The sequence below is a fragment of the Peromyscus maniculatus genome, chromosome 14 (assembly GCF_049852395.1).
Source record: "Peromyscus maniculatus bairdii isolate BWxNUB_F1_BW_parent chromosome 14, HU_Pman_BW_mat_3.1, whole genome shotgun sequence".
Classification (NCBI taxonomy): Eukaryota; Metazoa; Chordata; class Mammalia; order Rodentia; family Cricetidae; genus Peromyscus; species Peromyscus maniculatus.
Window position 1 is genome coordinate 50,866,664 of NC_134865.1, and position 15,023 is coordinate 50,881,686.

General features: G+C 39.2%; 1 protein-coding gene across 13 annotated transcripts in view; it reads left to right on the forward strand.

Moving 5' to 3' along the window:
• Positions 1 to 15,023, forward strand: part of Gphn (gephyrin) — a 400,632-nt gene that overhangs the window by 354,095 nt on the left and 31,514 nt on the right. For all 13 annotated transcript variants that reach the window (XM_076551603.1, XM_076551612.1, XM_076551606.1 and 10 more), the window contains one exon: positions 1,545 to 1,666. In XM_076551603.1, the coding sequence (XP_076407718.1) occupies positions 1,545 to 1,666 (122 nt within the window). The remainder of the gene's footprint in view (positions 1 to 1,544; positions 1,667 to 15,023) is intronic.

The following is a 15,023-nucleotide window of genomic DNA, read 5'->3' on the forward strand; positions in this document are numbered from 1 at the left end:
CTGAATATGATCCTCAGCACCTTAAAAAGAACACACTCATATTAACTTTATAATGTTTCTGAAACTCAAGTACCACTCTCTCGTTTTAACTTTATTATTATTGGGGAGGGTTGAGGCACATGCATGCCATGGTGTATTTGGGAAGGTAAAAGTACAACTTTGTATAGTTATTTCTCTTCTGTGCATGTACATGAGTTCCAAGGGTCAAACTCAGGCTATCAGACTTAGGACAAGTATCTTTACCCACTGAGAGCCATCTTGCTGTCTCTCAAAATATAACTTACATGTAATCTTCAGTGTGTGTGTAGTGGGTTAAGGGCTCCTTTTCTTGAGTATTTTACAGTCATAAGAGTCTGTGTTCGCACTGTAAACAAATACGGTGTGAACTAGCCCCTAGTTGTAACAATATGAGAACCAAAGGGAATGTAGACAATCTGACATTAGGAAAGAAAGTCACATTTATTGAATCATTAATAACAATATAATGCATTAATATTATTAATAACACTATATAATAATGTAATATAGTATTGGTAATATATTGATATTAATGATATATAATCAATAACATAATAAATCACATTTATCTGCATAAACTGTTACTTAAATTCTGACAAGTACATTACAGGGTGGCTGTAATGAAGTCATTTTATAAATGAGAAAATTAAGGTAAAGCATTTGAGTAATTTACATTTAATCTGAATCCAAAGATGTTACTGTACTGAATAAGCTGACTCCTTATTGAAACATCTTAACATAAAGTAAGTTTTCTTCATAGACACCATTAGTAAATATTAACTCAGAGAAGTGGAATTGTGGATGGGTATAGAAACGTATTCCTTGTTTAAGTTTGTGTCTCAGGCAAAACAATAACTGTTTCTTTCAAAGAAGTGTTTCTTGAATACTGTTGATTCCACTTCAGAAAACATACCAGAAAGCTTGAAAGAGAAAAATCAAATGGTTGTTCTCTTCAGACTTGAGAATCTCAGATAGTCTCATTGTCAGATAAATTGGGAGAGGGTTGGAGAGATGTCTCAATGGCTAGGAGACTGGTTGCTCTTCCTGAGGACTCAGGTTTGACTCCCAGCACCCATTCAGCAATTCAAAAACACCTGTAAGTCCAGTTCCAGGGAATCCAAAGCTCTCTTCGGGCCTCAGTGGGCACCAAGAACATGTATGGTGCATAGACATACATTCAGGCAAAATACCCATACACATAAAAAATATTTTAAGATGAATTGTAAGGTAGTATTGCCAGACCAAAGATAGTTTTATAATAATCAGTTTCTAGGGAAGCCCAGTTTCTCCTTGACATTATTGCCGAATTATAGCCAAAGCTAGTGTGAAATTTGACACACTGTTCAGCTAACATTCTCCTTTACTTAAAATATTTATTCAAAGTTTGAGTATATATAATATAAATTCTACATGCCAGATGCCATCATAGATGCCCAAATGCTTAGCTTATTCACATCTAATTTCTTCCATTAGCATAGGCAACATTACCTAAGAAAATAATTAGTGGTGATTTTTTGGCTTTGTAGCTGCTAAATCCTGAAGATGACCTCTTACCAGGAAAGATTCGAGACAGCAATCGGTCAACACTTCTAGCAACAATTCAGGAACATGGTTACCCCACAATCAACCTGGGAATTGTGGGAGACAAGTAAGTATATTTTTCTTTGAAAAGTAATTATTCTGAAATATGAATATTTAGATTATTGGAGTAGATGGAGTTGACGCTAAAGATACAGGCTGAACAGCATGATTTTCATTGGTCACATTCTTCCATAGCCTAAGGATTATATGAGGTACATATGAACTTTAGGAATAAATATTTTCTTAGAATGGGTATTATAAAAGGAAAAATATTTTACTTTGATATAGTGTGGTAAATAGAGATATGTTTTTTCATGTAATTGGCTTTAACCAACTAGAAATATGGGTGATGATGTCATTGCTTTTCACACTTTTATTTCAACAAAGACACTGGGAATAGAGGTGAGAAGCCTAAGAGAAACTGTCAAAACTAGTCTTACCTGATTGTTTGACATTTAAGCACACTTGTTTTCCATGGGCTTGGACATTAATTGTGTATCCTGTGTGACCCAGATTTCTTCCAGCTTCACCTATTGAGTTGCAAAGGAGGTGCATTAACTATACCTGCCCATCTTTAAGAACACATTGCCCATACCTACCAAATCAACTTAGATCTTCAGTAAATTCTCCAAATGTTTCTTTCAGTTTTTAGTGGTTTGTCTTATCTTTTTTTTTTTTTTTTTTAAAGTGAGGCTGGAGAGATGACCCAGTGGTTAAGAGCACTGGCTGTTCTTTCAGAGGACAGAGTTCAATTCCCAGCTCACAACCATCTGTAATGAGATCTGGTGCCCTCTTCTGGTGTGTACGCAGAACACTGTATACATAATAAATAAATAAATAATCTTTAAAAAAAAAGTCTCTGTTTTCTGGGCATCCCACTACTAAATAGTAAACAACACTGCTACTTAGACCTTTTCACAAGGCACGGATTCCTCTTCTCTAGAAGTGTCACTGCTTTAATAACACTAGACATTAATCTAGTGCAGATAAAACTAGACCCACCAGAGTGATGGATACCATGTATCTGTCACCTGTATCACTGTCTCCCTTGTCACTACCTTGTCACTGGAAAAAGTTCATTATTCATTGATCCTTTCTTTAAGATGAGTGCGTTTAAAGAGGCTCTGTCCTATCATTTTATAAGGTATGTTCTAGTAGGTGTACTGTTAACCCATCCTAGATGAAAGGTAGGCACAGTCCAAACCTTCGACATTGACATTATATGGGGAACTTTTTAAAATTCTTCTTTCCTGAATATTGTGTGTGTGTCTTTAAACTTCATTCCTTTTTAAAATCCTCACTGTTTGTGTTCATCTGGCGTTAGTGGTGCACACCTTTAATCCCAGCACTCGGGAAGCAGAGGCAGGTAGATCTCTGTGAGTTCCAGGACAGCCTGGACTACAGAGTGAGTTCCAGGACAGCCAGGGCTACACAGAGAAACCCTGTCTCAAAAAACCAAAAAAAAAAAAAAAAAAAAAAAATACACAAAGATAAAGTGAGCAAACCTAAAACTCCAGGAGACAGTCTTAGTTTCCTCTAAAGAGTGGTGCTGCCCCTGCCATCAAATGCATTAATGGACCCTTGAAGACATGTAAAGGTTAAAGGAGCATTTTAATTATTATTAAGCATCTTAGGCCTAAATTGTACTCCTCTGGCCCATAATTCTATCTATCCTCACTTTTGTTTTTTTTTTTTTTGTTTTGGTTTGTTTGGGTTTGGTTTTGATTTTTTTTCGAGACAGGGTTTCTGTGTGTTGTTTTGGTGCCTGTCCTGGATCTCACTCTGTAGCCCAGGCTGTCCTTGAACTCAGAGATCCGCCATGTTCTGTCACCCAAATGCTGGAATTAAAGGCGTTTGTCACCACCGTCCAGCCTATCCTCACTTTTATTGTTGCACTTTTTGGTGTTGTTTTGGTTTGTTGATATTTTTCATGGGATATGTATATGCGTGTGTGTGTGTGTGTGTGTGTGTGTGTGTGTGTGTGTGTGTGTGTGTGTGTGAGAGAGAGAGAGAGAGAGAGATCCTGAAGTGGGAGAGCAATTAGGAAAGATAGCATCAAGGCCATATGCAGGCAGCCATGGTAGGGCCCTCAAGGAACACAGACCTGTCATTCCTTCAGAGTCTAAGAACAAAGAGAATCTTTAGGGTGGGACAATAAAGTGTAGTGGGTAGCCATTCCAGCTTGGATCTGGAAGTTCCAACCCCCACTGAGACTCTGGCAACTGTCACGCCTACAAGGCGGGGCCAGGGGAGGCGCCTGGAGACCCCAGAGCTGGATGGGCCAGCGCTCTCTCTGTGCACCTCCCCTGGCCCCACCTCGTAGGCGTGACAGTTGCCAGAGTCTCAATGGGGGTTGGAACTTCCAGATCCAAGTTGGAATGGCTACCCACTACAATAAAGCTCCATATCAAGGTAACCTAGCCTACGTGCCAGAAGTCACAAGGCACTGAAAGTCAGGTTATAACTTGAGTTTGTTTCCAGCCGCAAGGAGGGAAGAGTACAAGGACACTGCAGAATGCCTGCCTTGGAGAGCTGTGGGAGCAGGGTGGACCAAGGTGGGGGGACAGCGAGAAGGCCTGTGACCTAACACTGATGTCTACTTGTGTAAAGTCCTTACTAAATGTGTCATAGACATCTTCTGGTAGTGTAGTGTTGACTTTAAATTTAACCTCAAAGCATACACTGAAAACAGCAAACAGAACAACAAACTAGAAAACCTGGATAGGCAATGGAGAGAAATGTACCACTTTCTAGTGTATATCCTTCTGTTTGGTAGCAATACCTTCATAAAACTGAGAACAGGGTTGTTGTTTAAGTGAGTGTTGCTAATATAGACCTTTCCAGTCTTAGAGTGCTGTATTAAGCCCAGAATGAATGGTTTAGAACTCAGAGGTGGAATGTGGGAGGAAAGAATTTACAGCTATTCTAATGGAAATCTGCACTGGGAATTTAGCAAGGGAAACAAGGTGCATTACTGTACAGCTATTGATATTCTGTGTAGGTTGCCTCTTCATTCTTTTTGCTATGCATTCCCTTTTCTAATGAAAGCAAATATTGTTATACAGAAGCTTCTAAGAGAATCTCAGCAAGGAAACAAGTTGCCATGGGAGGAACCCTGGGTGAGAAACAGCTCTGGAATGCTTTCAATCACAGAACCATGCTAAGCTATGTGGATAAGGGTAGAAAGTAATCCTTGTATTCTTATCATTTAAAAAGGATTGAATGTGGTTTTTACATTCTGTGTGAATTATACTTTCCAGCTCTTGTTATTTATCTTGATTTTTACAGTCAATATAAACAAGAAGAATAAGTTGTTAGAACTGTTTAAATTGAATTGAGCTAAAGTTTGCCATTTATTTATTTATTTTATATCTCTGTGGGTGTTTAGCCTGCATGTATGTCTGTACAGCATGTATGTCTACTGCTGTGGAGGCCAAAGAGGGCATCAGATCCCTAGGACTGGAATAATAGGCAGTTGTGAGCTGTCATGTGAGTACTGGAAACCAAACCTGGATCCTCTGCAAGAGCTCTTAACTGGGGAGCCGTTTCTTCAGCCTATAAAGTTGGCCTTTGTTTTGTGTACCTTTTGTTTAAAAAAATATGGTGAGTTAGCGAGAATTTTAAGAGGAATACTTCAAATACCTGAAAGTTAACTTTATTTTTTGAATGTTCATTTACAAATAATAAGTTTATATTAAAATACATTTCCCATATTTTTCTCACACTTTATAGAATACAATACATTGGAGTTTTGTTTTGTTTTTTGTGGGAGCCCGTTTTCGGGTTGCTTGTGGCTTTACCCAGCAGGTCCGCGTAGAGGATGATTAGGACCACGGGCCTGAGTGCAGGTGTCTGAGATGGTCTGCACTTGGCTGTGCTGGGGAGGAGGTCTTTTGCTCCACCCCTTGGCGTCTCTATAAAAACTGTGGGGCAGACACAGTCGGGCCCATTGGAAAAGGTTCCAGGCCCTCTTGAGGCTATCCTTTATTTTCTATCTGTTTATCTCCTCAAGATTCTCCGCAATAAATCCTTCTATCTAATATTTCCTGCTGCTCACACTCAAGAAAACTCTGGGGAGCTGTGGGGTTGATGGGTAAATGCCCCACAGTTTTTTTCTTCTTTAAAAAGTCTAATTTTGAAACCCAGAGATATTAAGGAATTTATCTGACATTATAAAGCTAGCTAGTGCAGAGGCAGAAATGAAATATAAATTTCTTGAGATTAATTTTACCCAACTCTTTGTTATGATTTTGAAGATGTGATAAAAATATGTCAGATGAACTGAAGCAACTATAAGCTTTACATAGTCAGAACAAGTTTTATAAAGAATTTGAAGGATTAGTAGGATCTAGATAGGAAAAGATATGTTAATCCAAATAGGAAATAAAGTTTGCAATAAATAATAGGCCAGACTGATTAGAACTATAGATTGGGGTAGAAAGAATACACATAAATTTGGTAAATATTTGAGGTTGGGTTTTAAAAGGCTTTTCAATCAAGATAGAGTTGCCCAAATCAGTTAAATTTTAAACTTTTTTTTTTTTACCAGCAGAAGTTATAGAGTAAGTCATTATTTTAGAAAAATAAAATGACTGCAGTGTATCAGATGGACTAATGACTGAGGGAGACTGTTTAGTCAGTCCCAGGAAACATGCGTTGTGTATGGATATAAGCTACCTGGTCTTAATGAATCAGTTGGAGTGGGCTAAGACTTTATCTTTCTAACTGTATAAAGTGAGGACATGACTGCCCCAAGGTATGGCTGAGGAGAAGGTTTTTATTGTAGCTATGAGGGAGAGTTTAGCCAGAGGTTTCTGGAAGAGTCCAGAGCAGGGAGAGAAAGTAGTATACTAAACATGGCCAGCAGACAGATCTTAGTCATAGAGGAGGGAGTAGGGGGAGAGGAAGAGAGAAAGAACCAAGAGAGAGGGTCAAGAGAGGGACAAAGAGAGGAAGAGGAAGAGAGAGAGCATGGCTAAAATAGCAAAGTTACAAGAATGAGAAGCTGGAGGGTGGGGCTTCTGAGCTAGAACAGTTTAGGGTAAGGGAGAAAAGCTAGGACACTGAGGGAGCCTGGAGGCTAGCATATGCTTTGGTATGCCAGTAGGCACTGCAGATAGCCGTTTATCCCTCCTGACAGTGAGAAGGAAATGGCTCCTTTGGTAGAGGGGAATGGGCACCAGTGTTTGGGGGTGTGGAGCTTCCATTGGACCTAACACTAACAAACTTATGGTTGGCCCAAAGCTACTGGTTCATGGGTCACAGAAAGTAGCAATAATGCAATAAATTCAGTGAATGCACTGTGAACTTTAAGTATATTGCTAGGATACAAAGTGAGAGAGATGTGTGTCTTAGTACTGAGAAATTATAGCCTAATAATAAAAAGACTTCCAAACATTACAGCTCCAAAACTCAGATTTCAAAAATAGAATTAAAAAGAAAGAAATCAGGAGAAATGGTAAAGGCTGTTACATAGCACAGAATAGTACATTGCTACCAGTGTTTATTAATGTTCATTTCGGCCAGGGGGTTGGTGGCGCACGCCTTTAATCCCAGCACTCGGGAGGCAGAGGCAGGCGGATCTCTGTGAGTTCGAGGCCAGCCTGGGCTACCAAGTGAGCTCCAGGAAAGGCGCAAAGCTATACACAGAGAAACCCTGTCTCGAAAAACCAAAAAAAAAAAAAAAAAAAATGTTCATTTCGATAACACCTTATTGAAATACTATGTTTAAAAAAAAAAACCACAGCTGTTAGGCCTCTTTATCACAGTTTCCTATCCTGCTGTTTCCCGCCATATCCTTCATTTGTAATCTCTGTTTTCTTGGCCTTTGAAGCTCTTCTTCCTGTGTTCACTCTCCTAATACATGTTTTCCTATGGCTCTCCCTTGGCATTCTATCCTCATTCCTAACGTCATTGGCTCCCAAATCCTGTTTTCCCTTCCAGAGTATGAAACCAGTCAAGCTCAGACAAAACAGATGTCCTACTTTTCTTTTTTTCCCATGACTGGTTCAGTAACCCATCAGCCTGCTTATCCTACTAGGCAGCATGAGTTACTGAGTGCTATCTATCCATGCCAGTAATGCAGAGTTGTGGCCAAAGCTTAGCTAAAATATTGGTCATTTGGGCATATATAAGTTTCAACTTTTCTATTTTCTTTCTAATTTCCTCATAAAATCGCTATCATGTATAACCTAAACAGAGTAGGTAAAGAATTTGTTATGAGTCAATGTGTGAACTTACCAAAAAAATAGTAGTGAACTTCTTGGATAACGGAACAAAGTATGTGTTGGTAGTCACTATGTCCACAGCAATTGGTGAGGGTACACCTCCTGGATTGGACAGCCATCTTTTCCTATACTGCCTTCACTTCCCATGCAATCTAGAAACTTCTGTGTATAACTATTTAGAAGAATTTTACAAAGTACCTTCAAATTTAGGAGGCTGTTCTCTGAGGCCTAAATAGACAATCTTATACATTTAGCTCTGAATATAAGAAGCAGTACACATGATTCAAATGCACAGATTCTACTGCAGAAAAAAAAAATTTAAAGAAAGTTCAGGGCTGGAGAATTGGCTCAGAGGTTAAGAGTACTTGTTATTCTTGTAGAGTGCCCTGGGTTGGTTCCTAGTGAAAGAATGAAATAAGAAAGACAGAATAAGAAAGGGTACCTTTCGGGCCCTGCCAAGGTGTGCCACTAAGCAAAACAGTTAGTGCTGGAGGTTTATTAGGGGAGGGGAGGGAGGAAGTGAAAATGCGAAAGGCCATGTCAGAGTGGGGACAGGAGAGAGGCGGACAGACAGAGAGCAGGGAAAGAGGGACAAGAGGCAAGAGAGCGAGCTGCGCCCAGCGAGCACTTTTAAGGGGTGCACATGTCACATAGCTGGCGGTGGAAAGGGCCCTGGCCACAGGTGATGATGTCACTGCTTCTGTGGCAGAGGCAGGCTGCTGCCAGGCAGGAACACCTAGCACCCACATGGAGGCTCACAGCAGGCTCCAATCCCAGGGGATCCAAAGCTCTCTCCTGACATTCTTGGGCCTCAGGGGCATGCACAATGCACACACATACATACAGGCAAAACATTCATACACATAAAACAAACAAATCACTTTTAATTTAAATAAAGTTCAGTATTAATTGAGTTTATATCAGTCCTAAAACTGGTTTTTAACTATTCTACTGTTTGTACCTCAGTTTAAGACACAACTCAGTAACACAGCTTCCTAATTACTAACTTGAACCTTTCACGACTTGAATTCCTCCCTATAATTAAGTAAAATGTCCCCCATTCTGGAAAAGAAGGCTTCCTAGAAGCCTGCCCCACTCAACCTGCTGGCTTGCTTGGCTCAGTTGTAGACTGCTGTTTGGATTTCAACCTTGCAGCTGCCAATTTATAAAGCTCCCTCTTCACATTAAAGCACAAAGTGAAGATTAACAAGTACTGAGATAGCAAATTGGGTTCTTATAAAAGTGGCACATTTCGCAGAAATGATCAAGATAGACTTAAAAGTACAGTGATTACTTGGGCAAAGCCCAGTGTCTTATAGCTTCCAATTTGTGAGCCAAACAGTTCTAACTTCTTAGTGCTTCCCTAATGGCCTTAAAGTGGGGCTTGTCTAATCAATGTGGAGAGTTTAGATCTCGGTTTAATTGGTTCTTCTTTATAACTGCCTACTTCTTATGAAATGAACTCTTTTCTGCTCAAAATATAGTTTTAAATTTTGAATCAACAGATTTTTTTGTCATTTATTGGAAAAATTCATTTTTCTCTTCACTAACAGAATATTCTTCACAATTTAAAGAACATGTTTTTAATTAAAAGATAGTCTTCTCACTCTCAATGGGAGACTTCTTTAGTGACTCTTGCCCTTCCCTTTCTGAAGCCTTCCTTAAGCCTTGTTGTAGTTGATGTTTTGTTTCAAGGAACAATGTCTAGGTAGTACTATACCTGTAGAAATTTCCTATCTATATAAAGTGAGGAGGTGACCATTCCAAGGTATTGTTGACAGGAAGGTTTTTTATTGTAGATATGAGGGAGAATATATTCAGAGGCATCTGGAAGAGTCCAGATCAGGAAGAGAAAGTAGTGGACTATAGGATCTGGCCATGAGAGGAGAGGGGGATGGAAAGAGAAGAGGACCAAGAGAGGAAGGCAAAGTGAGAGAACAAAGAGCATGTAGCCGAAATGGCACGGTTATATGGGAATGAAAAGCTGGAGGAAGGGAAGCGTATGAACTGGAGATGTTTAGGATTGGGGGTGAGGTGAGAAGAGCCAGAATGCATGGACTCTATAACAGGTATTTGAGAACCTGAGAGAGCCTGGAGGCCAGCTCATACTTGCGAATGTTATTAGGCACCACAGTTAGCCATTTGTTCTGATTCTTTTGGACTTGACACTACACTAACCTCACAAACTTTCCTAAAGACCCTTAACCCAGTTCTGATTATTATGTCTTGTAGCCAGAATGTTTCTCAGTCCTTCCCAGCCCAATGATCCAGACAAATCTCTCCCACCCACAGTCCCGCAAATGCTTATAAAATAATCACTCAGAGGCTTATATTAATTACAAACTGTATGGCCTATGGCTTCAGCTTCTGGCTAGCTAATTCTTTCATCTTAATTTAACCCATCCCTATTAATCTTTGTGTTGCCACATGGCCATGGCATTACCAGTCTGCTGACAACTTGTTGCTCCTTCATCTCCTCAACTGCACCCTCCTCTCATTATCTCTTTTGGATTTTCCCTCCTGGCTCCATCCTGCCCTGCCATAATACCACTGCAGCTTTATTTATTATCAAGTGGGAGCCACACATATTCACAGCATACAGAAAGACATCCCACAGCAATGTCTCACTCATATATTTCATTTCTTATATATATTTTCATTTTAATCAATGTACTTGAATTCAGTCAATATTATCACTACTTATTTATTTTGTTAATTTTTTGACAGGGTCTTACTATGTAGCTGTGGCTGGGCTGGCTATTGGGTTATTAGCAAATTGAGTTCTTATAAAACTGGCACATTTTGCCGGGCGGTGGTGGCGCACGCCTTTAATCCCAGCACTCTGGAGGCAGAGGCAGGCAGATCTCTGTGAATTTGAGGCCAGCCTGGTCTACCAAGTGAGTTCCAGGAAAGGCGCAAAGCTACACAAAGAAACCCTGTCTCGAAAAAAACAAAAAAAAACCAACAACAACAAAAAAAAAACTGGCACATTTTGCAGAAATTATCAAGATAGACTAGGATGTATATGTAGACTATGCTAGCCTCAAACTCACAGAGATCCACCTACCTATCTCCAAAATGCTGAGATTAAAGGCATACACCTCCACATCCATTATTTTCTTAATTTCTTAAATGCCATCTTCAGTAACTGGGTAACTTCAAAGCTAGGCCATGTGGAAATACCTAGTGGAACTGAAACAGTGGAAATAACAGGTATGTATTGTAGATGTAACCAACTGTCTTAGTAAATAAGAAACAGAACCAATGCAAAGAAGAAAGCCAAGAGAGCAGAGCTAAGAGCCTTACCCGTCTGCTGCAGCAAACCTCTTCAGCCAAGAGCCCTACTTCCTGTGTTTTTGTCTTTATATAGACTTTCTGTTCTGCCTTCTCATTGGTTGTAAACCCAACCACATGACTGCCTGGTCACTGCATGTCTGTACAGCCCTCCAGGTCTTCTATGGTTGGTATTGAGATTAAAGGTGTGTATCTCCTTGAACACACAGAGATCTACCTAGCTCTGCCTACCAAGTGCTGGGATTAAAGGCATGTGCCACCACCGCCCAGCTTTTGCTATTATGGCTCTAATAGCTCTGACCCCCAGGCAACTTTATTAACATACGAATCACATTTTAGTACAAATAAAATATCACTATAATGTATAGTACACATGTTATACCATATATGAACTAGTGCCCAGAAAGTGCTTGTAATTATCCTTGCTCTTTGAAGAAATTAGTAAATTCCCCAAACTGTTTTTATTGTTTAGGTATTTATTAACTATGTTTGTTCTTTACCCACAAAACCTAGAACTTCCCACAATCTGCCATCTTCATTCATCTTAGAATGATACAACTTGCTGTTGTTTTAACAAACAAAACAAATTAAAAAACCTAATTTGTAGCCGGAAGTTTTCTCCGGTCCTGCCTAGCGCCATGGTTTTACCCAGCCCGCAGTCCTACAGCCACTTATAAAATAATCACTCAGAAGCTTAATATTATTTACAAACTGTATGGCCTATGTCAGGCTTCTTGCTAGCTAGCTATTTCATCTTAAATTAAGCCATTTCTACTAATCTATGTTTTGCTACATGTTTCATGGTGCTACTGGTCTATTGGCGCCTTGCTTCTCCTTCAGTGGTGGAAGACTGGCGTCTCTCCCTTCTTGTTTCTTCTCTCCATATATCTGCTTAGATATTTCCCACTTTGCCATAGGCCAATACAGCTTTATTTATCAGCCAATCAAAGCAACACATATTCACAACGTACAGAAAGACATCTCGCAGTATTTCCCCTTTTCTGTCTAATCATTACATTGTTTATATAATTTTCAATAGTCTCATATACTCAGAATGTGTGTCTGTGGTAGGGGGTTGTTTTTGTTTGCTTGCTTGTTTGTGTTTTGTTTTGTTTTTGAGACAGGCTTTCTCTATGTAGCCCTGGCTGTCCTGGAACTCACTTTGTAGACCAGGCTAGCCTCAAACTCAGAGATTCACCTGCCTCTGCCTCCCAAGTGCTAGGATTAAAGGCGTGTGCCACCACACTCAGCTGACTCAAAATCTTAGAACTAAAAGGAACCCCTAATGCAACCCAGTCTAGTCTTTTACTCAATGGAGAATGTTAAGGAAAACTTCTTCCAGCTAGTCATCATGGTTTTGTTTTGCTTTAGTAAGAAAAATCTTTCTTATGAGGCAGCACATTTTCTTTTTAGATGCTATTATTATTACAGTGTGGATGTATTTCCATGACACTGAGCCAAATCTCTTTCTTCTAAAATAAGCTGCTTCCATCTTCAAGATAATGGCCTTCCATGGATTTGAATGCACAATCCTATTTCACATTACTTATTTCCCTCTCAAAGAAAGTGTCATTTATCATCTTAAAAATATTAAATGGTATGTTCTCTTTCATTCTCAGACACTATTATTTGCTATGATATCATAATTATTTATTCCCAAAGCTACTATAGAGAGATTGATTTAAACCCAAGGTTAATCTGGCACATTTGTTGTGTACCTACCATGTGCACAGATTTGGTAGGGCAGGCACTGAGCCTGGATAAAACAAGAACTTGTGATAGGGCAGTTAGTTAGATATGCTGTCAGCTTTTACTGTAACTTGAGGCCTCTCCTGCTTCTTTCTTGTTTTAACTTTGATGTTAGCATTGACCTGCCTGCAGTTTTGCTTATTTACATTTGCCTTGTGAGACATTGTCTGCCAGTTGTTTTCAGTCTTTGATCTCGTGAAGCATTTTCCTTATAATTAAAAATAAAATAGAATTTGAGCTTCAGACTGAAAGTTCTTTCTTGCATATGCTTGAAATGTTATTATTCTGTTTGCTTTAGTAGAAAGTTTGAAAAAATGATTACTGGGATTTTGTTTTTGCTTCCCTCTTAACTTTTGTTACTTTTTATACAACTTTATTGTCTTCTCCTGGCTCTGTTGTTGCCTGGTTCCAGATGCCATTTGCTCTCTTTTATCCTTTACTATTTTGGAAGTTATGCCATTTTAGTACCTTTGTTGTTTTCCTTCCAGAGAGTGATCCTCATAGTCAAATATATTTTACTCACTATTAGAGGAAAAGGAGACACTGGATGCCTCCTACAAACACACTCTCATTTCCTCCATGCACACCTATTCCAATCAGAGGAGAGCCTTAGAAGACTTACTTCTCCCATTTGCCCCTTGACTTCTTAATTTGTAGGTAATGCTGAGAGATGTTTTATTAAATGCATTGAATTTTATAGATTTACTAAATTTTCTTTGACAGTAAATTTCTATAACTTAAGTTGATATTTAACAATAATTATAACTCTCAAGTTCATTCAGTCATTCTCCACTTCAGTTTAGCTGTGTATTTATAGACATGAATGTGTATGACTAGATGGAGATGTACTTACTACGCAGCTCTGTTCTGGCCTCTTCCACTTTGCTTTCTCATTTACTGTCACTTTTCCAGAATATTCTTTCTTTTATTTTATAATTAATTTAATTTTACATATCAGCCACAGATTCCCCTGTCCTCCCTCCTCCCACCACCCCCAATATTACTTATGGTTTCTTATCTGAATATTTGTATTTTCACTTTTTTTTTTTTTTTGCATCCCAACTGGTCAATGACATCTATCTGGCTTGGTGTAGGATCCAGCATTGCATATCTTCTTCTCAGAGATACAGTAATGCTTATTTATTTTCCATTTTAAGGTATTATGGAAAACAGATCAAAGGCCAAAGTATTTTCCTTTGTTGGTAATTAATTCTTTCTGTCTGAATACTAGTGAGATTTCAAAATTGTCCTTGAAAATACCAAATGTTTACTAGAACTTGCTTAGATGTATGTTTTTTCATCAGTTCTAAATGGACTTTGTAAGCCTTTTAAATTTCTGTGCCCATTATTTTCAAAGTAACTTAAATCTTTCTCTCCCCCCCCCCCCCGTCTGTTCCTTTTTCCCCTTTTGTCAACATCTAGTTCTCTGAGTTTCTTGTTAGTTCTTCCATGCTTCTTTCCCCCACCCCTACCCTCAACCCCCACCCCACCCCTGGAGCTGAGGACTGAACCCAGGGCCTTGCTCTACCACTGAGCTAAATCCTCAACCCCTTCTTTCTTTGTATACAATGCCTAGAGCTGTTTCTACCACATCATCTTCTAGGCCACAAAATGAGCCTTTAACAAAGAGTATTCTCATCTTCATCTCTAAATTTTAAATTTTAAAAGTCACAGGTTTTGTGTCTTTGGTTTGTGATCTTGTGGGAAGATTTCAGTGTGTTACCAATGCTGGCTTGAAATCCACTCGATAGCTCAGGGTAGCCTAGATCTCTCAGTGGTCCTAGTTTAGCCTCCGTAGTTGTGAGATTATAGGCATATGCCATCAATCCTGGTTATCTCATTGGGTTTTCTCAGTTTGGCTTGGGAATTTTGTTTGCTTTTTTACAGTGCTGGGCCTTGGACATAATAGGCAAGTGCTCTACTACTGACCTACACTTCCCAGCCATGTTTGTTGTTTGAGAACAGTGTCTTATTGTTGTAATTGAATATCCGTTGTTAGTGTTTTGCATATTGTCACCATTGTTGTTTGTTGTTACCTTTAACACTGCCTGGTCTCCCAGCATTTTTATTTCCGTGGGAACTGTTCTCAGTGTTGCACTTACCCATCTGCTACCTATTTTGTGACTTACTGCATTTGGTATTGCTAGTCTTGGT